General features: G+C 33.1%; 1 protein-coding gene across 1 annotated transcript in view; it reads right to left on the reverse strand.

The window, feature by feature from the left end:
* Window positions 1-27,203, reverse strand: part of TBC1D32 (TBC1 domain family member 32) — a 400,452-nt gene that overhangs the window by 73,143 nt on the left and 300,106 nt on the right. The window contains exon 37 of the mRNA XM_074333506.1: window positions 1,274-1,362. Coding sequence (XP_074189607.1) covers window positions 1,305-1,362 — 58 coding nt within the window. The 3' untranslated portion in view covers window positions 1,274-1,304. The remainder of the gene's footprint in view (window positions 1-1,273; window positions 1,363-27,203) is intronic.

The raw sequence follows: 27,203 nt of genomic DNA on the forward strand, positions 1-27,203 counted from the left end.
ACAAAATAATTTAAGAAGAGTGAAGAAAGACTATGGGACTAATGATACACTATCAAAGAAAACAATATATGCATTATGGGAATCCCAGAAGGAGCAGAGAAAGCAGACAAAAAAAAAAAAAACAGAAAACTTCCAAAATCTGCAGAGAAATTAACATCCAGAGCCATCAAGCCCCCAGAACTTCCAAAAGATTAAATATAAAAAGATCTTTAATAATACATATAATTAAATTCTCAAAAGGTAAAGACAAAGAGAGACTGTTGAAAAGAACAAGAGAAAAGCAACTTGTCACATACAAGGGAACCCCCATAAGACAATCAGTGGATTTCTCATCAGAAACCTTGCAGGCCAGGAGAGAGGTTCATTATAGAACTATGAGCTCATGACAAAAGTACTTGTTATAAAATTTTATGTGAGCATATATACACATAAAATACATATTTTTGAGATTAATTTAAGAGAAAAACTCATTTAAGCTTTCCACAGAAAACAAGTTCTACAAGTATAAAAATTACTGTTAATATTCAAAATATTATTTTAAATATATTTAGTACACAAATATTTACCCCTCCAATAAATAAATAATTTATAATAGCCTATTTAAAAGACATTTCATTTACTATCATATATATTCCTATAAATGCATATTAACTTACATTTTTCATATGAGTGTTTGGAAAATTTAGGCAACATATATTATGGTTTTTATTCTTTCATTGATCTATTGAAACAGAACAAGTCTTACCCTATTTTTTTTTAAACTTTTGATCAAATATATGATTTCTTCACATGACACAGAGATAGGAAGATAATTTACTTTGCTGATCAAGAGAGTGTCTCTTATTTATCTTTCCATTATATCAAAACTTCAATTTCATTTATGCAATCATCAAATGATTACTCTCATTGATCACTGAGTTGATCATCCCTATATTTTAGAAAAATGTACCAGTATATAAAATTCCTCTTATGAACTCTAATGGCAATATAAAAAATACCCTGTTTTAGAATAAAACTACTTAGAAATTTTAAAAATTTAATGTAAACATGCTTTCTTCTTTAATGCGAACATTAAGTATAAACAGAAATATGAAAACAGTAAGAATTATTGCAGTTCTAAAATTAGTGATTTTTATCTGCTGTTTAGCATTTTCGATTCCAGCTTTGGCTGAATCTAGCTCCCCGGTTCTCACTGCTAGTTTATTTTTAACCAAGAGCTGGAATATTCTACTAATTTATTATGTATTTTGAGCATGGCTATCTTTCCACTCACCTCGTCTCTGAATTTGCTGCCTGGTGAGGTGTTAACTGGATAGTGGTGGCCATGCAAATGAAAAGCAAATTGCTCTATTGGGCAGCTTTCTGTAAACAGAAAAACATCATGCTTATGGAGACGCAGTGTTTGGGCTGGGTACTAGGTTTACATGCCAATATGTTATATGTGCACAGCCATAATTTAGTTGTTTTTCCACTTCAGGCAACTTACTTGAGCTCAGGGAGTTATAGTCTCAAAACTAGATATTTTCAGTCCATACAAAGTTCCAACTATATAACTTTCTATTTTTTCCTAAGAACTCCCCCCGCCCCTTATCTTTAGATGTGCAACAAGGATAGGTTTTACAGGGGGAAAAAAAAAAAAAAAAAAAAAGGCAACCTTGGGTTAGATCTACCCATCTGCTAACAACATGTGTAAACTTGGATAAACTATTACTATCTGAAACTCAGCTTCCTCACTAGCAAAATAAAGATAATGACAAATTAAATGAGATGATGTGTACCAGGTGCTTAACACAGTGCCTGGCATATATAATCATTTCATTTATGTTAGCTATTATTTCATTATTATTGTTGTTGTCATATGTTTCTTCCAACATTCTGCCTAAGTTTTCAACAAATATATATTGTGACATATCAGTTCTCCTAGAGCTTAGAATGAAATGTAAGTATACAAAGTGTTTAGAAAAACTAGTAATATAAGTGCTTTCTATTTTTTTACACTTCAAAGATTTCTATAAATACACAATAGCCATACTAGGTATCATTATCTTTCTTTCATAAGTGTGCATATTTAGAATTAGAGAGTAGGTATACTGAAAATATAATTGCATAGCAAGTATTCTTTCTACAGCAGGATGCTACTATTCACTCTTAAGAAAGACTTAAATAACTTAAGTTCCATGTTTTCATTTGTAAAATAATTTTTTGCCTTTGGCAGCTAAGCTAACTATGGGCTAAAACACAGAAAGGAAGGACTTCATGAAAGAGTTCACCAAGAATATGCCTGGAAGTACTAAGTAGGTACAAGTGTATGAAAGAAATAATATATAACAGTGAGAGTCAAAAGAATGACCAAAATCAAGGAAGAAGCAGTTAGTGTTCCATGTAAAAGACAAAGAAGATAGTAAAAGTAAAGGGTACATGTTGATGATTTGGGGGCGGGGGTATGATTATATCAAAAGTGATCATTTTATAAAGAACTTCGAAACTCACAGTATGAAGAACATTCTAATTGCACCTAGTGAATTTTTATTTTGGAGACAGACATGGTAAAAGAAGGTGTTTTCTAGATGATGCCCTCAGCGTGTTTTCATACAGAATCTACAGTATTGTATAAGGAGGACCCACATACATACAACATAAATATAATATCAGTAAAGAAAACTAAATGCTATCAAACCTTACTATTCCTCTATCCCTTCTTCCTTCTTTCATCATCAGACAACATTTTTGTTATCCCTTCTTCTTTCTTTCAACCTTAGACATTATTTTCTTAGCATTTTATTTATGATGTGCTCCTCCCTAAAAATTATTGTGTTTCTTATCTAATGTATCCAAATTATTAAGAAATATCTTTGAAACTCAAAGTATTTGATGCAATTATCTAGTGAGTTTCACGTTTTTGACATATATTAAATTTAATGTGCTTGACATAATCTTGAATTTTAAAATCACCCAAGAAATAACCCAAAAAATGCATTAAGACAATTTAGACATTATTTCCTTTGCCTTGTAATGGCCCCTAAATGTTCTTGTTTTAAAAAATAAGGAAAACAAAAAACTATATTGCCAAAATGGAATAAAATTACAGTGGTTATTAACCTTACACAGATAAACCGGGGCTTGTTTTATCAATCAAGTTGTGGGAAAATCTTGGAGGATGATGGGCATAAAACATAACTGGAGAAATGAATATTCATAGGATACCATCTTATAGTCACTTAAACTGTTTAGCAGCCTTTCTCAAATGTCTTGAACACTGGTGAGATTACAAACCCTGAAATTTAAATACTGAAATATCTGCACTAAAAAGAAAAATATTTTATTCAAGAAATTCCAGCTCCCACAAATTTAGTAGTGAAGAAGAAGACTCTCATTGTTACAACATTTTTCTTTAGCTTTTCAGCTGAAGGTTTGAAAACATTTTTTAATTTAGCAGACTAAATTCCTTAAACTAAGAAGCCTATAAAAATAAAAGGTAGATAGTGTTTTTATAATTTGTGAATTTCCAAACATTTGTTAGCATTTTTTTAATATGTGCTCTTCATAATAGAGCTATACGGATTCATTATAACTGAAAAAAAAATGAGTCTGTGTTTGCATTTTTGGGGGTAGGCAGGATAGGAAACAGAAGGAAGAAAACAGCCTTGATAAAGAGAGGCTAGAAGTTTTGTTGATATGCTTTTGCTTTATTAGGCGAAAAGGTTAAATGGAATAATGTCACTGGCAGCTGACAGTGAATTTCTTCCATTACTGGGCTTTGTTTTGTGATTCCGGTTACAAAACTGATATTGAGGACAGTGCTACTAGTCATGCAGAACTGCTTCCATATAGGTAGTTGAGCAAACTCTTATTCTGCTCAAAAAACATTATTTTTTTCTCCTTCTTTCCTTCCTTCTCTCCTCCCTCCCTCCTTCCATCCCTCCCTTTTGTTTGTTTGTTTCTTTCTTTCTCTCTCTCTCTCTCTCTCTCTCTCTCTTTCCTTCTTTCGTTCCTTCCTTCTTTCCTTCCTTCCTTCCTTCCTTCCTTCCTTCCTTCCTTCCTTCCTTCTTTCCTTCCTACCTCAAAAAATTAATATAAGAGCCATCTTATTTTACTATATAAGACCGGGTGTAATATAATATAACACAATATAATATAATATAATATATCGGGTCTCATATTAATTTTGCTCCCAAAGACGCATTAGAGCTGATGGTCTGGCTAGGTCTTATTTTCAGGGAAACACAGTATATATTCAATTTTTAGTAGTTTGTAGTACCAGCCCTGTTTCCATAAACTATATAAAATATTTTATTAAATGCAGAATGGTTTTTCCTTTTCTTCTGTTAGATTCATTGCTTTAGTTTGTGTTTCCCCTAAAGCAAACATTGAGACAAGGGTTTGAGTGCATGTAATTTACTTGGGAGGTGATCAAGGAAGTAAATATATGTGAGGGAGTTAAGGAATGAAGAGAGTAAAGGAAGAAAAATCAATCAATGATATATTCATTAGCTGTTTACCACCCTAGGCAGCTAAGCTCACCTCCATTAGCAACTCTGTAAGGAACCATGGAACATGTCCTCAGAATTGTCCTACTGTAGGATAGGAGCTGTTTTCCACTCACTTCTGAGCTTCATTAGTTAAAGTTTGCCCCTGAGGGAGTTAAATCTCCGGCATTTAACAGAATACACCTGCCCGGTGGAGTTGTCTTTCTGATGTCTGTCAAAGGAAAGTCTGCTCTCTTGACTGGCATGTGCAGCAACTGTCCACCACAGCGATGCTGAGATCAGGGGATGCAGTGTAATGCAGCCCAGGTGCCTGGACCATTTGTCTGTTGTTTTCAACAATCAGACATTTACATACCATATCTTATTCAGTTTCTAAGTATATTAATTTTAAAGTCATACAGACCTGTGTTTAAATGCAAATTTACAAATTTGCATGACTTTGAATAGTTATTTAATGATTCTAAATCAGTTTTATAATCTGTAAAATGGTGCTAACAAGAGTACGTACTTCTTTAGAATTTTTGTAAAGAAAAAATGAGACACTGTATAGACAACTCTTAATTTAGTGGTTGGGGAGAATAAGTATCCATCGTTATTACCCCAAGGTAATAATGGATATGTTAGCTTTGAGTCAGTCAGACCTGGGATTGAATACTGGTTTACTAGTTATACGGCTTTCATAGAATAATTAACCCCTTTAATTATTAATCCTTCCAAATCCTTTGAAACTTCATAGGTTTTCTGTGAGAGAAAAAATATTACAAATAGAATATTACATGTAAATCCTGTAGCCCAGTCCATGATGGTCAGTCAGTGGATGTTGGTTGCTTTTCTCTTTGCCTGTGCTGCAGTATTTATTCATTTGCACATTTGTGCATTTATGAGCTCATTCAACAAAACTGGTCTCTAAGATTATAAAGATGTGTTAGATTTATTTTTTTTCCAATAGCTTACAGGCTTAGTGGGACATATATAAAGATAAGAAAGTATGTTACAACATAACATAAGCTCTGGGATTTTGAAGAAACATCTACCTTGCCTAGGGATGTCAAGGAAAATGTCACACAAGAGTTGTTATGTCGCGTCCTGCACAACACAAGCAGTGGGGAAAGCGAGGGAGGCGGCAAGGGCTAAATTCTATTATAGAAATAAAGAGACCAGAGACACTGAATGCAAAGAAACCACAGAGGACCAAGGGACTCACAGCCTCAAGGGACTGGAGCCCCGAATCGGGTCGTCGTGGGTATTTATTGTTTTTTTACAATAGGCATCACATGATTCTGGGCAGGGTCTGCAAGACTCTCACACCACTGATACAATTAGCATATTTCCAATACCCAATCATATTGTCCCAAAGCAACCTGTGCATGCTGTCCCCACATGATCAAGGTGCGGTGTGTACAACCCCTGGGGGAGTAGGTTTCTCAGAGCAATTACCTCATGAGCTAAGCGGGAAGCGAGATAAGTTCGCTCAGTTAACGTTCCTTAGCACAATAGGGTGCGGACATCAGAAGCATGCGTCAGCAGCTTCCAGAAAGCATTGGAGGAGGGGCATCCCTCCTAGTTTCACATTAGCTCATGGGGGTCCCTGGGGTCCCGTCTGGCTTAAGTCGTTCCTCCCTTGAGGAAACTTACTCGTCTTTGACCGCAGACCCAGCATACTGGGACCAAGAGAGGAGACCTATACAACTCAACCCCTAAGAGGGACAACCCCGCAACCCTCTTTCCTTAAGGAAAGGATGGTAGGGACAAACGGTTAGGGTGCTGTGTGACAACATTGTTACATGAAGCCAGTGGGTGGCATATAATTTTATTCCTTTCTTATCATATTTTACTAGTAAACACTTTTTGTCTGCCTTTGTTTCAGAAGAAGGCAAACTATTTCAAACATAGGAAAGCATGTTTGGTTCTAATCCTAGGGGTGATACTTAAGGAGAATAACGTCTGTGAACTTCAATCTTATTAGTTAAGAGCCTTTCGAACTCTCAACTCCAACACTGTAGAAATGATATAGAAAATTATAAAAATAAATAAACAAAAAATAAAGTTGGAGAGATGGATTGTTTCCATATCCCTTAGTTATCCTGCATGATCCAACAAATAAACTTCTGGAAATATAAAGGTTAAGGTTAATGGTCTCACAAGGCATCACGTGAACACCTTGCTAGTAGCTTTGACATTAAGGTCGTAATATTAAATAACAAAGGACGATCAGGCTAAAGACATTTTGGAGAGAAATTGGTTTACCTGCATCTCTATAAAAATAAGTTTTATTTTTCATATCACCTGTCTGCATTGTGAAATTAGAACTATAGTATTTATTGCTGACATTTACCATTTATTTCCATTAATTCACTTCCTAAATGAAATACCTATCATTTAATAAGCCTGCTTATAGCTAGATTTAGAAATCATGAACAGGTTGCTTAATCTCCTTTCAAAAATTTATCTTTCCAAAGTGCTGATGGCACATTTATTCTCCCCTTTCCATAACTGAGAAATGAATGCCAGCCAAACAAAAAGCTAAGACCTTGTTGCACTTCCTGTTTGTTTTTTCCTTAAGACAAATCCTGATTTTGAATTTCAGCTCTTTGCTTTTTCATTTTTGAAATTTCAGTGATCAGAATGTTTGCATAAGGTACAAAACACGATGTCTGTTCATGTATTAACAACTCAGACAGAAGTATTAAAATGGTTAGAGAGAAGAATTAGATTTCCCCAAAGACTGCTTCCTCGGCACCGTGGAATCTGTGCAAGCAATAGCAAATAAAGTGTGGTGAAATGTAAAAAAAATTAAAAAATAATAATTCTACCTAATCAACTTCCTGAAAACAAAAGTATTTTCTTTCATCCCAGTGGGTTGGCCTTGAAGCAGCCAAGCTTTCCTGAGAGGTTCCTGGTATTACCTCTGCCACTGCTCTTTACTGATAAAATTTGAATAGTCATTTCTTCAAAATTATTTGGAGACATTACATCTTAAGCATCCACAGTAAAATAAAATATAGTTTCAGCGTGATGCTTTTAGGTTGAGAAATTCTTTACATAGAAAAAGCAGAAACATTTCTTGATAAATAAGTACTTGTGTTGGTTCCTTTCACTTTGAGGTGGTGAAAGGAAAGCTGTGGTATGATCATTATTAAAAGTACTCATGAAGAATTATGAAAGATGAATAAAAGAAAAGGAAAAAACAAGAGCTATGACAGGATCCACAACAACTCGTGAAAAAGGCTTTTTGAAAAATTCATTAGGAGATAAAAGATCAAAAGAGACTATCCTGACACATATTGAAATAGGGAGACAAAACTATGTGAGAGGAATTTTAAGCCTGTAGTAGACACAGAGCAAATTAAAAAAAAAAGAAAAAGAAAAAGAAAATTCAGGTTAAAAGTACAAGAAAAAATGTTATGAATACTTTAGCCACATGTCTTCACTTCTTTGGCGGCGTCCCTGTCAGAGTTCTCATTCCTGCGACTCAGGAATCTTGCCTCAGAGAACAGGGTGATGATTACATTGTCAAAAGCCCTGTTATAACCTGCTGTGTTCTAATCTGCCAGTGAGTATCTGTGGTAGTAGTTGATCTTGGAAGTCAGTAGGGATTTGTGCAGGTATGCACATTTGAGATTTAGCTTCTGCTAACATGATTGTGCACTTTAAGTAGAAGAATTCACACAGCTACTTTTGGAAAGGCAATGCTGCTAGGTGGAGAAAGTGGATTTGCTTTGGAGTTAATGAATGACGAATTTGTTTTATAATAACATGTCATTATATTCACGCTAAGAAGGGAAGCTTCAGAGGATCATTATGAAACTAAACTTGCCAGACTAAGTTGTTTCATTTTAATTGAGAAATGTCATTGGAAGCATAGCACCACACGGGGTCAAAATGAACATAGTAGTACATGGAGCTCAAATAAAAGCAATTAGACCTACTACCTCGACCTTGAAGGGGTCTGCTTCCTCCAGAATGCTTGCTTACATTCGGCTTTCAAGCGCAGGCTTAATGCAGTCACCTAACTCTTTGTCCTTGAAGTTCGAGTAGTAAGGTCTGTTTTCAGGGAGGCAGGGGGAGGGGAAGATCAATTCACCTCTAAAAAAAGAGCAATGCTTTTTCCCAGGTGGGTCCAAAGTTGAACAATGCTATGTATATACTGGTGCTTCACATTATTCTTTTTAAGAATCCTGAACACGTATAGGAATTTTTAAAGGATGATTTCAGTTCTTCTTGGCAAATCGACTATTTTATTTCCTAAAATCAACTAGCTATACTAAAGTCCCTAAATTTAGAACCTAGAATTTTCCTTATAATAATGTTCTTCTCTTCAAGTCTCCAGGGATTTTTTTTAAAAAAAGTCTTTATTTCCACATTAATGGTATAGTTTATCTTGTTTGCAATTATTTCTATTTCTCAAATCAGATTTACAGGCAACAAACAGACTGTCAGTAACCATTCCAGGGTTTTCCTATATAATTCCGGGATAAAAGTAGATGTTCTTCTTATGAAAAATTTTATTTGAAAATTGGAATAAATCATGCTGTCTTTACTTCTACTCTAATAAACTTTCATTCATTCTAGTCTGGCTTTGCTTTCCTTCTCAATGTATACACTCACACTCATATCCATACTCCTCGTATCTCTTTCTACTGAGACTGCTCTTATTTAAATCAACTATGATTTTTGCCACTCAATATACACTACTCTCTCTTGGGCTTTCGTTGTCTCTCAACAACATTAAACTATTTGATTATTCCCTTCTCGTGAAACACTCTCTTTTCTTGCACTTCATTACTTCACAGACTCCTGGTATTTATTCAATCTCTCACAAGCTATTCCTCAATATCTATTACCAGATTGACTGTTCTATTATATCTGGTATCTAAATATTGACGTTTCTAAAGCTTCATGACTTGTATCTCGACAGGTGATTTCATTATGCTCATGATTTAAAAATAAGCAAGAGGACTTCCCAGTTCAGTTGTGATATCGAAAGAGTCTAGAAGCCATTACTGCCATTTTTTACAATAAGAAAATTCTGAACAAACTGAAAATCAGCATTTTTTTCTGGAACCCATTAGAAAATTGAGGTCATAGGGTGAAATGTCAGCTCCAAATCTTGAGAGACAGGTCAATCCAATAGGAGCTGAGATCTGCTTACCTAAAGCAGAAATTACTGGAGCGATAAAACAGTAGTAATAACTAAATTACTATTTTGAAAAATTGCTGGAGGCTGAGTGTATATTAGCTTGAAACTAAGAAATTCCTAAGGATCATAGTCATAAAGGGCCACCACACTTCAGTGAGTTTTACCTTCAGAAAACTCACGATGCCCCATGGTGGAGAACCAACAGAGATCCTTTTGGTGGCATTGACTTTAGGAGAAAAATAATCATTACAAAATAGGTGCATAGTACTATCTATAACAAAGGCCTATTCTATAAAGAAAGGGAATTACCAGAGTCTTACTCCACTTCGAGAAAGAGTACTTCTCCATCTCCAGCCCCTTTTTGCTTTACTGTCTCACCAAAGGAAGGTTGTATGGGAAACAAGAAATGCTTGTAAAGTACAGCCTAAGAATACAGGCACACTAAAAGGCTGAGATTTATTAATAAGATTATAGAATCCTTCCCCTCACTAACATCTTGCCACCACATCAACTGAGATCCAGGAAAAGAATAGTGGATTAAAACTGCAAAGCACAGACTCTCTCTGAGGAGAAATATTTAGAAAACCCAATCTCCAAAAAGAAGACACAAACAAGAATACTAGAGGAATCTGAAGTACCTACATGTATTGAAAACAGTGAAAACTGCCAAACTCCTAGATAAACATAAAAACTCACAATAAAGGCCTATGCCCCTTAGCTCCTATTGCACAATATACTATATCCCACTCTCAATAAAAAAGCACAAGACATGGTAAAGGCAAAGAAAACAAACAAATATACAAATAAACAAACAGCCTGAAGAGATAAAATAAGCAGGAGAAGCAGACTCCAAAGTAACACCAAAGTTGAAATTATCAGACAGGAATTTAAAGTAACTAAGATTAACATATTAGGAGCTTTCATAGAAAAAGGAGACAACATAAGAACATGTGGGTAATGTTAAAAAGAAAGACAAAAACTTTTTTAAAATGCTAGAAATTAAAAACACTGTAACATAAATGAAGAGAACTTTTTATGGGCTCACCAATAGACTGGACACAGCAAAGAGATACTCAATGAACTTGAAGATGTTTCAGTAGAAACTTCCCAGACTCAAATGCAAAGAGAAAAAAGAATGAAAAAAGAAAGAAAGAAAAAAAAAAAAAGACCAGAACATCCAGCACTGTGAGACAATGACTAAAGGTATAACATATGTGTAATCAGAGTACTAGAAGGAGAAGAGAAAATGGAGCAGAACAAATACTTGAAAAAACAACAGTCAAGAATTTTCCAAAATAATGACAGACACAAAACCACAGATCATGAAACTCAGAGAACACCAAGCAGGATAAAACCAAACATCTATATATCATCATATGATATTCAAACTTCAGGAAAAATAACAAAGAAAATCTAGAAAGATGACAGTGGTTGGTGGGGGCTGGGGAGAGGGCACCTTACCTATAGAGTAACAAGGAAAAGAATGATAGTAGACTTATTGCTAGAAACCATTCCAGCAAAATAATGGAGTAAATTATTTAAAGTGTTTAAAACCCATCAACCTAGAATTCTGTATCCAGGAAAAATATCCTTCAAAAGTGAAGGAAAAGTTAAAAATAAAGTTTCTCAGAGAGAATAAAAATATAGAGCTCAGAAAATTGAATCTACATCAAGAAAAGGGCATTGGAAAATAAATAAATAAAGATCAATAAAATATTTTATTTTTCATATTTTTAATTGATCTAAAAATACATTCTGTTTAAAGTAATAATACATTATATGATTATAGCATGCAGTTAAGTAAAATGAATGGCAGCAATGTTATTAGAGATAAGGGGGAGAAACTAGAAATACTGTTATAAGGTACTTTTGCTATATATAGTGATATAATGTTATTAAAAACATGGAATTAAATTAGTTAAAATGTATATACTGTGAACTTTAGAACAACTGCTAAAATAATTTTAAAAGAAGTATAATTACTAGGTGAAGAAAGGAATAAAAATGTAATCATACAAAATGCTCAACTGAAACCAGAAGACAGAAAAATAGGGGGATGAAAAAAAATGCAACAAATAGAAAAACAGTTACAAATATTATAGATATTAGTCCAACTATTAATATATCAATAATCATTTTAAATGTGGATGGTTGAAATGAACCAGTCACAATACAGAGACTGTCAGAGTGGATTAAAGAATAAGACCCAACTGTATTTTGTCTTCAATTAATGTATTTAAAAACTCAGATTAAGAGTAAAAGGGCAGAGAAAGATATATGATGCTAACATGAATCAAAAGAAAGCAGGAAGCAGTTACATTAATTTCAGATAAATCAAATTTCAGAAAAAAGGTATATTTTCAGGAATAAAGAAGATCATTACATACTAATACAGGGGTCTACTCTCCAAGAAGAGATAATAATCATAAATATGTATGCACCTAACAAGAGCACATCAAAATACAGGATGCAAAACTATAGAACTGAAAGTAAAATATGAACAAATCCACTGTTACAGTTGAAGTCTTCAACATCCTTCTATCTGTAATTGATATATCAAGCAGGCACAAAATCAGTAAGGATATAGTTGATTTGAAAACAACTATCAACTTAATCTAGTTGACATTTATACAATTCCCATCCAACATTGTCAGAATACACATTCTTCTCAAATTAATATAGAACATTCACCAAGAGAGACCACATTCTAGGCCAAAAAAATACACCTTAGAACATGTAAAATATAAATCATACAAAGTAACAAAGTATGGTTTCAGATCACAATGGATTAAATAATAAATCAATAATGTAAAGATAATTGGAAAAATTCGGAGACTAAACAATGTAGTTACCAGCAACACGAGTCAAAGAGGAATTCTCAACAGAAATTTAAAAAAACATATATTTGGAGCTAAGTGAACATACAACTTAACAAAACTTGGATGTAGCCAAAGCAGTGTATAGAGGGAAATATGAGATGTGATAAAAAAAATATGGTGAATGTTTAAATTAAAAAAAAAAAAGAAATCACTACAGTAAAAGACACATTGCCATTAACCCCCCTCAAAATACTCTCCCTTACTTAGAACACACTTATCCCATCACTCTTGCCACTTTCTGGCGCACTTCTGGAAGTCCTCTTTCATGAGTGTCTTTACTTCATTCTCCATCATGACAACGCTCCATGTCACACATCACTTCTGGTACGGCAACTTCTGTCAAATAAAAACATTATGATGTGTCCTCATCCACATTATTCACTGCCTCTGGCACCTTGAAACTTCTGTCTCTTCCCCAAAGTCAAAATGACCATGGAAGGTAAACATTCTGAATCGATTCAGGACATCAAGACAGCCATGACAGCACAACTAAAGACAATCATGAAAGAGGACTTCCAGAGCTGCTTCAGAAAATGGCAAGAGCGATGGGATTTTTGAAGTGAGGGGGAGTATTTTGAGGGGGATTAGTGGCAATGTGCCTTTTAGTGTAATACATTTTTCTTTATTTAAACATTCACCCTATTTTTAGATCACACCTCGTATGTAGCATTGAATGTACTTCCACTTTAGGAGCTGGAGAAAGGAGTACCATAAACATTAGGTTTTAACGCAAGCATTAAAAATGAAATAATAAAAAGTAGAGCAGAAATTAATAAAATTGAAAAAAGGAAAGGAGAAAGAGAAAATCAATGAAACCCAAACTAGTTCTTTCAAAAGATCAATAAACCCCTGGTTAGGCTAACCCAGAATAAAAGAAAGAAGATAGACATTGCTAATATCAGAAATGAAAGAAGGACTCTATGAATACTAGAAAGATAATAAAAGAATATTATGAATAAGTCTATACCCACAAATTTGATAACATAGATGAAAAAGACCAATTCCTTGAAAGACACAATCTGCCAAAAGTTATACAAAGATAAATAGATAATCTGAATAGGTCTATATTTATTAAATGAATTATATTAATAATTAATAACTCTTGAAAACAGAAAGTGCCAAGTCTGGATGGTCTTGGTGGTAAATTTTACCAAACATCTAAGGACCTAAAGGTAATAATTCACCACAACCTCTTCCAAAAACAAACAAGGAAAAATCACACCTCAGTGTCACTCTGACGCTCTACTCCAAACATTTCCTCTGAGCTCGAGATAAATATATCCAATTGCTTACTTTACAATTCAACTTAATATTTATGTCTCATAGATATCTCAGATTTAATGTTTAAAACACACTTTAAAAAAATGTTTCACCTAATCCCTTCTTTTTCCCTCCACTGGATCTTTCCAAATATATAATGTCAACTCTAGAAATCCAGGAATCATATTAGATCCCCCTTGTAATTTTTACATCATATCTGAAGATAAGTTCTGTGACTTTTACCTCCATTACGTATCTTAAATCCATGTACTCCCTGCATCACTCTCTATCTAGCCAGAACTACCATAATCGCTCTCTTTGGGTTACTCTCAGTGTATAGACTGGTTTCTCCTTCCTCTTGTTCCTCTAACAATGCATTCTCTGACTGCAACAAGACAACTTGTCTTTAAATATGAATCAGAACTTGTCATTCCACGACTCATAACAATTCAATAATTCTTCTCATTAAACTCACGTCAAAATTCAATGTATCTTACTATGATCTTTAAAAGCCTGTATAATTCAGCCCCTACCTATTTCTCTCTGTCTCTTGTTTTTCAATGGACTCCAGCCATATTGGTCTTCTCTCAGATCTTGAACACCCCTAACCTCTACACGTTCTGTTTTCTTTGTACCAGAATATTCAACCCAAACTTGATTCACTGTATTCTCCACATAACTTATTTCCATGCTTCAGGCTTTACCTGAAATGCAACTTCCCAGTAAAGGTCTTCCATGACTACAATTTCTAAAGATTTTTTTCCCTATAATTCTTTTTCTCAGCAATTTTATATTGAACTTAGAAAAATGGTTCACAAACAACATTTATTTTGTTTGTTTCGTCACGGTGTCTGTCTATTCCAGTAGAATTTAAACTCCAGGAGAGGAATAACAACATGTATTTGTTTACCACTGCATTCCCAGGCTCCAGCACCGTAGATGACACAATGTCTTGAGTATGTATTTATTGAATCAGTGGATATGACCAAGAGATTATATATTACCTGATTTGATATTATAACACCAAAGAGAAAAATAAAATATTTTCAGTTCAAAATTAAATGAATTATTTGTCTTAACAGACCCAAATTCTTAAAATATTTGTTTGGTATAATATATTTACATCACCATTATGGAAAAATAAATCAAAGGAATAATTCTCAAAAATGTAGGAAAAGAGCTAAGATTTAAAATTGGCCAGTATATGAGTCAGAAATTACTACTGCCCTTAAAAAGCATTATTATTTATGTCACACTTGCAAGATCATCTGATGAAACATAATTAATGTTCAAAAGGAACTTTTGTGAGAGAGATCAGCAGTTGGCATCTTCCTGGATCTTCTTTTAGTGTGAAGAGCATCTGTTTATCTATCTTGCTTATTTCATATTCTGCGTTAACATGTTGTAATAAAGCATGAATTCTAATGTCAAATCTTTGGCCACTTACTGCCATGTGATTTTAGGCATGTAACTTAATCCTACTGATACTCAATTTTTTCATCTGGAAAATGGGTTAATATAATATTCCCAATGTGATTTCCTTTCCATTATCTTCATTCTCTTTACATTTAATATATTTAATTTTAGAATAATTATCTTATAAAAACTAATGTATGCTTATCATTAAAAATAACAAGCAATACAAAAGTAAAACAACCTAATAAGTACATAAAATCTCACTGCCCCAGAATTGTCTGTGCTATAAAGCTAGGTCCTGTGAACCTTATTTCAGATCTATATACATAGATGAAGATAGATAGATGATAGATGATAGATAGATAGATAGATAGATAGATAGATAGATAGATAGATCATAGGTAGATAGATGATAGATAGATAGATGATAGATAGATAGATAGATGATAGATAGATAGATAGATAGATAGATAGATAGATAGATAGATAGATAGATAGATGATAGGTAGATAGATAGATAGATAGATAGATAGATAGATAGATAGATAGATAGATAGATAGAGTAAGAAAAAATCAATATACAGGATCCATTAATGCCTGGGAACCATAAAAGTTCTAGCTCCCCAAACTCTTGCTTCTGTAAAGGATAATGTTATGTAAACACTAAGAATTTTGAATCGTTATGTTTCAGCCACAATTTTCTATTATGATTTTAAATGACTCCTTGACTTAAAAATAAGATTATTCTTTTTACTCTCCCTTCTACCTTTCTTCCAACTACATCCCAATTAGTTAATCATATATTTTTCCTTCTTCAAATTTTATAAAACTGACCATATTTTTAAATCCAAATGACTCAAGTTGTTTTGTCTTCATTCTATACTTAAAAGTTCACTGTATTAGTCTTCTATTGCTTATGTAAGAAATCAACACAGATTTAGCAGGTGGAAACAATACATATTATCACATATTTTCCGTGGATCAGGAGTACAGATGTGGTTTAGTTGGCTCCCAAGCTCAGAGTCTCACATGACTGGTATCCAAGTGCTGGCTGGCTGAACTCCTCTGGAGCTTGCAGTCCTCTTCCAAGCTCACACAATTATTGGCAGATTTTGCTTATTTCTAATTGCAGAGCTGAGATCCCCATTTGTTATTATTATTATTATTTATTATTATTATTTCTTTTTTTTTTTTTGCTAGCTGTTAGCTACTAGAAACTCTCCTCCATAGGCAGATCACAATATGTCTACACGATTTCTTTCAGGTCAGGAGGTGAACATCTCACTGAAATTTCACGTTCTTTAAAGGACTCTCCTGATAAAGTCGGGCCCACCTAGGATAATCTGAATATTTTACCTATTCAAAATAAATTTAAAGTTAACTTTAAAAAAAGCACACACACATTGCCATTGCATCTATTACACTCTGAAGGCTGTCAAAACTACAGTTGTCTTTTGTTTTCTTCAGCCCCAAGAAAAATGAACATAAATTACTGACTATCCTAACATTCTGGAGAGGCCAGCGACACTTCTTTCTGCAACAATACAATAAGAAATTTGCCTATGTATTAGTTTCCTAGGGCTGTCATTAAAAAGCATCACAAAATGGATGGCTTAAAACAACTGAAATTTGTGTCAAAGCTCTGGAAGGCGCAAGTCCAAAATCAAGCTTTTGGCAGAACCATGCTCCCTCTGAAATGAGGGGAATTCTTCCTTGCCTCTTCCTAGTTCCCAGTGCTTTGCTGGTAATCTGTGGCATTCCTTGGCTTGCAGCTATGTTTCCTTACATGGTCTCTGATGTGTGCGTGTGTGTGTGTGTGTGTGTGTGTGTGTGTGTGTGTGTGTGTGTTTAAGAAAACTTTCTTTACCTAGGTGGCTTAAAAAAAATTCTCCCATGTGGTTTTATAAAAATTTGTAGTTTGATTTCCATACAGATTCTTAAGACAACTGGAATTGACTTTTGTACATGAAAAGAGGTATGATTTCCCTTCATTTTTATTCTGTGTAGATAACTATGTATCCTAACTTCATTTACTCAAAAACGTTTTTCCACTAGTTTGTATAAATCACGTCACTATTTCTGTAGATGTGTTTCTATGTTCTTTTCTCATTTCATTAATTTATTCTTTAACCATTAAACCAATGTATTAATTACTGTAGCAATAAAGTAATTATTATTTGTCTAAAATTAAAGTTTATTGGGGTGACAATTGTTAGTAAAGTTACATAGATTTCAGGTGTACAATTCTATATTACATCGTCTATACATCCCATTGAAAATAATTCTTGATGTACAAAAAGGCAGTCTCCCCACTTTGTTCTACTTCCTAACTAATTGCTTGTTCTTTACCCTTTGCTCATCCACATCAATTTTCAAATAAATTTGTCAAATTACATACACATACACACAAACACATACACACTTACATAGAAGCCTGTTAAGATTTTTATTAGAATTGCTTGGATTTACTAATATAACACTGTGACTGCTGATCAATGAATATATATATATATATATATATATATATATATATATACATATATATGTATGTATACATACATATATATGTGTATATATATATATACACGTATGTATATATACGTGTATATATATATCTATATATCTATATATATCTATATAGATATATATATATATACCTATACAGCCATTATTTGGCACTTTTTCTCTGTTTTCAGAACACTCTTTTTATCTATAAAGAACATGCATAACTCCTTTTTAATCATCATCACCTTATTATTTTTGCATTTTGTATTATAATCACCTGTTTTCTAGTGTACAGAAATGTGACTGATTTGTAGATACTGAATTTCCTTATCCAAAAAACTTTCTAAATTTTCTGATTAAACTAGGTAATTGTATTCCTCTCATCTTTTGTTTTATTAATTACTGAGAATAGTGAATTAAAATGTCATGTTGATATTGTAATTTTTTCAATATGTCTTTACTGATTTAAACCTTCTCCCCCCTGGCTAGAAATAAAGACCATTCGCATTTTGATGGGCTTCACCTACTGCTTTCTTTCCAGTTTTCCCTCCTAATTATGCATCCCTAAACAATATATTTTAGTTTTTGCTTATTGTTGAAACTCATGTATTACAGACTATGTACAATGTTGTGTCTGGCATCTTTCTCTCAATTCGCCTTTTGTTGTGTGGTTGAGTTGGTTTAATTGCTGCATAATACTGTATTGTATGACTATTCTATGATTTAAATAGTCACTAAAGTGTTAAGAACATTTTAGGGTCACTGCAATACTAGAAATTCAGCCTGCAAATATGGATTAAAACCAGCTTATTTTTGCTAATTCTCAGGGCAATTTTTTTACATCTCCAATCAGCACCAACGTTCATTACAGAGCAATTTTCTTTGGTGTTTCTTGGGGTGGTTAGTTATTTCTAGTTTGCCTTTGTACCAAGGGTGAAGTCTTTTGTGCCTGCAGCTTTATAGGAAGTTTCTTATTTGACTACTTATCTTGTGTTTTTATGTCCTATCCCCTGAGATCTATGAAACCCAAATTTACTCAGTATGCACTTTCATTCAATCTTTGGCCTGATTATTCCTTTATTTCTTATCAGCAATCTGATGTATTTTAGATGTCCTTTTTATGATACCCAAATTTGTAGTTATATTGAGTAAGAGGCTGGATCTGGATACCTAGTTCACCATATTGTAAGAAAAGGGAGTAAATAAATACATTTTCATTATTCTCCTGTAGCAATTTTTAATATAGCCCCAATTTTTTTACAGTCCTCCCATTGAAAAGTGGAGTCTACATCTTTCCTCCCTGAATCTGGATCCAGTGACTGCTTGAACAGCAGGGTACACTGGGAGTGATACCGTGCTTTCAGACTCAGTCCTTAAGAATATGGTAGCATGTACTTCTCATCTCTTGGGACATTTGCTGTTTTGAATTACATTGTGTATGCAACTATTTACTTTGTGTAACTATTCCCACTAGTTGACTCAACCCACAAATATCTCAATCTCTGAACCAGGCAAATAAAACTTCTGGGAAGCAACCCTTTTCCACCTACTTGGCTCTCTAAGAAATTTCTCACATGAACTTTCCTAGGGTAACAATAATGAGTGATGTAGGACAATGTCAGAATCCTACAACAGTGATTCCCAACTGGGAACCATGGAGTTACCAGGTAGACCTGTAGGTACTAGGGGCCCCAAGCATTTCCTGTAGATTGAATACTGTAGATCTTGTACATGTAGGTATTAGTATTTTTGAAATATGATTATATAATGATTAAAATTCAAATCCATTAAAATTGTTACTGAATTCTCAAAAAAAAGTTGTGATCTCAACAACTATTCTACATGTTTTGCATCAATGCATAGCAAAGTATTCATACATTTTCAGACAGAAGAAATAAATTATTTTAAGAGTGTATTTAATGGTTTCATTCATATTTCATATATACAATGGGTGCTAAACATATATTAAGCATCAAATATTAATAATATGACATGTCAAATATATAACAAGAAATAGGCAGATGTGTTTTAAAGCACCCATATATTACTTGGCAAAAATGTATTCCAAAAGACATAAAGTGAAGAATAAGTTGATGTAAAATAAATGTAAAAGGCAAATAATACTGATTCTCAGCTGTCACTCCAAATTTGTATCATTTGTTTTTTTTAAAAAAATACAAATAGCTAAGCTACATTAATACCCAAGAAGGCAGGTTGAAAATAACTGGTTAAAGCAGTGATTCTCATCTTTGAATTAACATTATGATCACTTATAGAGCTTTTAGAATACAAATTTCCAGCCTGTATTCCAGACCAATTAAATCAGAATCTCTGGGGGTGGGATCCACGCACCAGTACTTTTTAAAGCTCCCAGACTTTTCCAATGTACAGCCAAGTTGAAAGCCACAGGTCTAAAATATGATTGGTTGCAAATACTATAATAATATAGGGAAACTACTTTTAAATTTTTAAAGTTTTATATAATAATTATGTTTGCATTCCCATTATCAATTCAGTCTTAATTAATACAAAATACGACTGCAAACTCTCTTAAGTACATTTTCGAAGACTAAGAAACATAAATCCTCCCAGAAAGAAAAATTCAGTATGTATAGAAAATTTTAAATGAAATGGTCCATTCAACCTGGAGAAACTAAAAATGTTTTTCTAATTAAGAAAGTGAATTAGTTTATTCAATCAAAAGTCAGAATCAAATATTAATTTAACACTACACAAGCATGGCTTCTCGCCCAAGTAAATGAGCAAAATATTGCTTTATAAAAATATTATTGATCATTTTTATATGCTAGTCATTGACTTAAATGTTGGAAACATAGTAGTGAGAAAAATCAAAGATTCCCTACCCGTATGACACTTATAATCTAATGGAGATACAGAAAAGTTTAAAAATCATGCAAATATCTGTGTAGTGACAAGCTGTAAAAGGGAAGATTCATGGTGCTGTAAGACATCTTATAAAAAAACCTGGCAGAAGTGACACTATGCCAAACCTTAGGAAACTGGCAGCTTCCACTTCCCGTCTATTGGGCCCTCACCTTCAGAATCCAACCATCATAATGTAAGGAAGCCTAATCAGCACAGAGATCTATCTAAATAGAGAAGATCCAATGCCCCTGATCCATAAGTTGGCTGAATTTCAGCCACTAACCAATCCCAAATTGTCATTGATGTGCATGCGTTACTTGGAAAAGTAAATCACACAGTCCTCCCTGCCTTCAGTATTCAGAAAGGGCTTCTCAAAAAGTTTGTTACTAAAGAGGTAGCAGAAATTACGACACGTGCAAAGGCCTTTTGAAAGAAAGGTCACAGTTACAACTTACCTTCAAATCATAATATTTTAGCTGGACAATTGATTGGATTATGTAAAAATCTAATGAATATTAGTTAATAAATGTTGTAAGTTATAAAACAATGGAAATCAAATAGAGTTTCTATAAAACATCACCATCAACAGGACACATAATGGTACTAAAGGGAAAAGCAATAAATGTTTAAAAATGTTGTGACTAATGGTAAATATAGATAAATCAATAACATTCTAAAAACCCATTCTATAATCTAAACACGTTCACTAGAACATTACACTATTTTTTAAGTTACAAAAGATGTCACTTTTTTTTAGCATCCAGCAGAAATATATGAGATCAAGAAACTTTCTTTCCTGCTTTTATTTTGAATTAAAAGGAGGTTAAAATAAAGTCTTCTCATCAGTTTCTGTGAAATACCTGTTTTGAGTTGAGCAAGTACCCCCCCACACACTTACATATCCAGTTTCAACCTGTTAATTATGAATTATACTCACACTGATCTAAGCACACCCTTGCATAAATATTCTAATGTAAAGTGGAGTTGGAACATGAGTGAAGCATTGTCATTATATTCAACTCTTTGCCTTCAATTTAGAAACAAATGTATGTTGAAGTGTTTTCCTATCTATGCTTTGCCCTTCTTCCCAGCATTTGCCAAGATATCATTGAAAATAGTGATACACTGTTGTGAGTGGCCAACTGACGACTGGCGACCTCACTGCCTCAGCAGCGGGAGCGCAAGGCTCATAATACCAGCATGGATCAGGGAGCTGTGTCCTACACAACTCGACTGCGAAACAACAGCTTGAACCAGAGTGGGGGGGAGGTGGAAAAAAAAGAAAAGAAAATAGTGATACAGTATTAAGGCTCAGAGAAAATCCTGACACATCCTAATTAAAGCACAGAATTAGTTAGACCCTATGAATTTCAGACAGCTTCTGCTACTGATTCTCTTTGATACATCAGTGAGCTGAACTGAATGTGAATGTTTATCCTTTCCAACAGTGCTTAAATACATTCATGACCTACCAGTTTGTTTCTAGAAAATCCGAGCCCTCTCTTAAGCCTCGCTGAGGTCTGCAACATCAGCAAGAAATTATAATTTCTTGAGTTAAATACTCAGCTATACAGTAGTTTTTTATTGCTGTCCCATTGGGCATTATAATGTTCAGATTTATTTTTCATAATTTAGAGCTTACCTTATGAAATATTAAAATGCTTATTAATGCTTAGAGAAGTGGCAAAGGCACTAATATATACTGCAAGCATCACATGGCTGTTCTTTAGCCACATACTAATTAACCATACATATAAAAATATATTGATTAAATTTTGTCTACATTATTCAGAAGGCAAATAGAAAAGGGGACATAGAAACACATTAAAGACCCTTAGGACAAGCTAATATTTACTTGAAACTAGCCATTGGCTCAAATGGGTCAGATAATACCTATGAACACATATGTACAATATGTACAATGTAGAATTATGTACAATAATTCTAAAAGATTTCTTACCTTCTCACTCAAAAGTAGAAAAGTAGTGAATGCCCATACATTACTAAAAACCAAAGTAAAATCGTACACTTTCAAATTATAAATCTTCTGTGTTTCTCAGTCACCATTTCCCAGTCTAACAATTATTCCCCCAGGAATGATGATGAATTTAAATTGTTTCATTCACTCTTCTGACTGACTCCTGTAAGTTGCATTTGTAAGATAACTAAAAGGATCTAAAGATTATAGATGCACCCTCTGTCCACAGAGTAGTACTGTACATATGCCTGGGGTGCCAAAAACGTATATACACACGACTTGTATTCATCTTTTGTTATCGATATTTAGCATTACAATTTTAATAGTTTTTTTTTTATTTTCTTAAAATGTGTATATATATTTTTGACATGCTCTTTATAGTGCTTAGTTTGGTTAATCTCACAAATCAATAAGTTAAATTATTTTACAAGACCATACATTATAATGTGTGGTATCCACAGTTCTATACATAGAATGTTGCTAAACACTGACACTATCGAAAGCAAAGATAGGAAACAGAAGAAGGAAAGAAGAAAAATTAAAATGTAGGACAAATAATGTGATTAAATGGATCCAAGAGAAAGTGTTCAACATAACAGACATGCAATAAATATTGACCATATTATAATAGAGCAGGGAAAAAGAAACACACACAAAAAAGTCATATTAAAAAAAAAAATGCTCCCTGAAATGAAAGACTTGGACCTAAACATCAAAAGCATACACTGTGTACCTGGAGAAATTTACTTAGAATGGTCAATATCAGGATACACACTGGTAAAATTATTGAACATTAAAGATAAATAGAAAATCTACAATGGCTTCCAAACAATCTGGACAATTCACATATATGGGAAAGAAATCAGATAGACATCAGATTTTGAAAAAAAAATGTATATTAGAAAAATGAATAAACATATTTAACAAACTCAAGAGAATAGAAAATGTGCATAAAGAACTATATAACCAATAAACTAAATTTTTTCATACAAACCCCATAAATAATCATGAACATTCAGAATTCAGGGATTAATGTTCCTGAACCCCTTCCTATAGAATCTACCAACAACACAGTTTCAATAATCAATAAATGACTAGAAAATCTCTACATAAAGACTGCTACTATATCAATACTTTTCATAGTAACCAACCAAGGCAGAGTGTCTAAATGATGACTGAAGAGTGTTAGATAAAGATCTTAGTGTAATAAAAAAAAAAATCCATTAGAATAAAAATATAAATTTTTCTAAATACCAAAAAACATAACAAGAGGTAAGGGGGAGTGCAAGTGAAAGAAGTAAAAATGTGCAAAGAGAATAAAATAAATTGTAAAACTATATATGCATATATATATGAGAAAATATATTGATCATATATATATACATATATATATATATATATATATATATATATATATATATATATATATGTATGTATGTATGTATCTGCACATAAAACACCTATTGTAAGATTGCAAGAACAAGTAAGTTTTTCCCTAAGGCTAACAAAACAAAACACAATTCTATGCTGTATTTAAGATAGATAGATACCAGTTTTATCCGAAAATAAGACCTACCCTGAAAATAAAACCTTCCCTGAAAATAAGTCCCAGTTAAGATCATCAGCCAAGCGGACACATTTAGTACATTATGACGATGTTCTAGAAGAAGATGACATGACTGTATTTGAATAAATGCAGATTGTTGTACATGAAAAAATAAGACAGCCCCTGAAAATACACCCTAATATGTCTTTTGGAACAAAAATAAATATAAGACTCGGTCTTATTTTTGAGGAAATACTGTATAAGACTCAGTCTTATTTTGGGGGAAACATGGTAGATATAGATAATAGATAGATAGATAGATAGATAGATAGATAGACAGACAGACAGACAGACAGACAGACAGACAGACAGACAGACAGAAGATAGATAAATATGGTAAAGGCAAATAAAAAGAAAGCAGGGGTCACAACTCACAACTTTCTATACAACAAAATAAAATGTAGACCAAAATATCAAACACTAAAAATGACAAGAAGGACACTTTATAAAGCTAAGACTACAATTCACCATGAGAATACAATAATTACTACTATTTATAAAGCCAATGAAAGAACAGAAATTTTCATAGCACAGAAACTATAAGCATGGGAGAAGTAAAGATAAAAAAAATAATAAAAGATACAGCACACTTCTAGTAGAGACGAGAGAAAGTTGTAAAAGAGTTTCCACATCCCGCAAAAGAGAGGGAGAGAAAAATGGAAGATACAAATGGTTACGCCAGAATTGTGAAACGAATAATTTTATTGTTACTTAAACTGTTCAGAGAATAGAAAGGAAGAAAATCTTGCAAATTATTTTTATGAGACAAATATATTGTAATGTTAACACAAAAGCATAACAAAGGACATTACTGACAAATATTTCTCCTGGGTATTAAGGCAAAAATCTAAAATATTAGCAAAAAATCCAATAACATGTTAAAATGTAATATATAAAGACCATAATGGATTTATTCCAGGAACACAAGAGTGGATCGATATTAAGAAAGTTATTAATTTAATCCATCATGGTAATAGATCTAAGGAGAAAAAGTATATGAATATCTCTTCAAAGCTTATAAGACCTTGACAACATTCAAAATCCTTTCACATTAAAAGCATTCAATAACATAGAAAGTGATTTAACTTCTTTAACATACACACACATACGATCACATACACACAAACCATTAATGCACATTATGTGAAGCAATAGAAGCATTCCTGGTAAAGAAAGAAAAAAAGAAAAGGATTACTATTATCTCCACTGTAATTGAGCATTTAAATGGAACAATTAGCAAGAGAAAGCAGTTACATAAAATAATTTTTAAAGAACCAGGTAAACCTATCGTTATCTCTATAACCTATCTTTATTAAAGGAAATATTGCTATAAAAACAAGAAAATTGTGTGAAGTATAAAGACCTAAACCTAACATAGATAGTCTTACTATATAAAAATAATAACTTATTAGAAGATACCATGGAAGGAAAAACACAATAAAGGTACAGAAACTATGAGAATTGAAACACACACACACACACACACACACACACACACACACACACACACACACAGAGTCTTTAACAAGTAGAAACACTCACTATGAACTGAAGAATATTCAACGTCACAAATATGTTAATTCCCCCCAAGTTTATTTATAAATTCCAATAAAATTACCATCAGTTTGTTTTTCCCTGGAGCTAGACAAATAGAATATAAACATTATATGGAAGCACACATGAGAAATTAGAGCCACAGTATGTGTATCTCTCTCTCTTTTTCTCTCCCCTTCCTCCTTCCCTCCCTCCCTCTCCCTCTCACACACACCACACACACACACACACACACACACACACACACACACACACATACACACAGCCAGCTAAAAAAAAGTACATGTGATATATAACTCATTTAGATTATATCAAGAATAGTCATAGTTATTATGGTAATATAAGCCAAAAGAGTGGTTATCTTTAACTGGGAGAAGGCAAAGGGGAATTTGCTATGGTGATGAAAAATGTTCAAATCTTGTTTGGTGGTAGTTGCATGCGTATATGCATATGTAAAAATTTTAAGATTTGTGGAATTTTTAGTACATAGGTATATTTTTTAATTAATAGACTTCACTTTTAAAACAGTTTTATATTCTCTGAAAAATTTAGTGGATACTACAGAGAAATCTCATATATCCCCAAACCTGCACAAGGGTTCCCCTATTATTGATACCATGCATTAATGTAGTATACTGGTTACAATTAATGAACCAGTATTAATACGTATTAACCAAAGACCATAATTTACATTAAGGTTCATTTTGTGTTGTACAGTTCTGAGTTTTGACAAACGCATAATGTCATGAATCCAACATGACAGCATCATGCAAAATAGTTTCACCTTAAAAATCCCGTGCCTCACTTATTCATCCCTTCCCTCTTCTCTAGGTATTCTTGTCAATCAATGATCTTTTTTACAATCTTTATAGTTTTGCCTTTTCCAGGATGTACTATAGTTGGAATCATTATAGTAAGAATGGGCTTTTCACACTGACCTGTTTCACCTAATAATATGTATTCCAAGTACTTCCACATCTTCTCATGCCTGGATAGCTCATTTCTTTTTATTTAATTTTCCACAGATAGTTTATATATTGACCTACTTAGCACTTTATTGCTTCCAGTCTTTGGTGATTATGAATAAAATTGTCATAAACATTTATGTATAGGGTTTTGTGTAGACATAAGTTTTCAAGGCAGTTGGGTAAATACCTGAGAGGGCGATTTCTGGATTGTATGGAAACATGTTGAGCTTTATAAGGAATTTCCAAATTGTCCTCCAAAATGGCTGTACTATTTTGCATTCCTAATAGCAATGAATGTGAGTTTCTATTGGGCCCCATCCTCACCAGCATTTGGTGTGGTCAGTTTTTGGACTTCAGCCAGTCTAGTAGGGTTACAGTATCATTGCATTTGTGTTCTGATTTGTAATTCTTTAGTAACATATGATGTTTAGCATTTTTATATATGAATGTTTGCCATCTGTGTATCTTTCTTGCTGATGTGTCTGTTCAAAGATTTTGCCCATTTTTATGTTGGGTTGTTTGTT

This window comes from Rhinolophus sinicus, linkage group LG05 (assembly GCF_036562045.2).
Source record: "Rhinolophus sinicus isolate RSC01 linkage group LG05, ASM3656204v1, whole genome shotgun sequence".
Taxonomy (NCBI): Eukaryota; Metazoa; Chordata; class Mammalia; order Chiroptera; family Rhinolophidae; genus Rhinolophus; species Rhinolophus sinicus.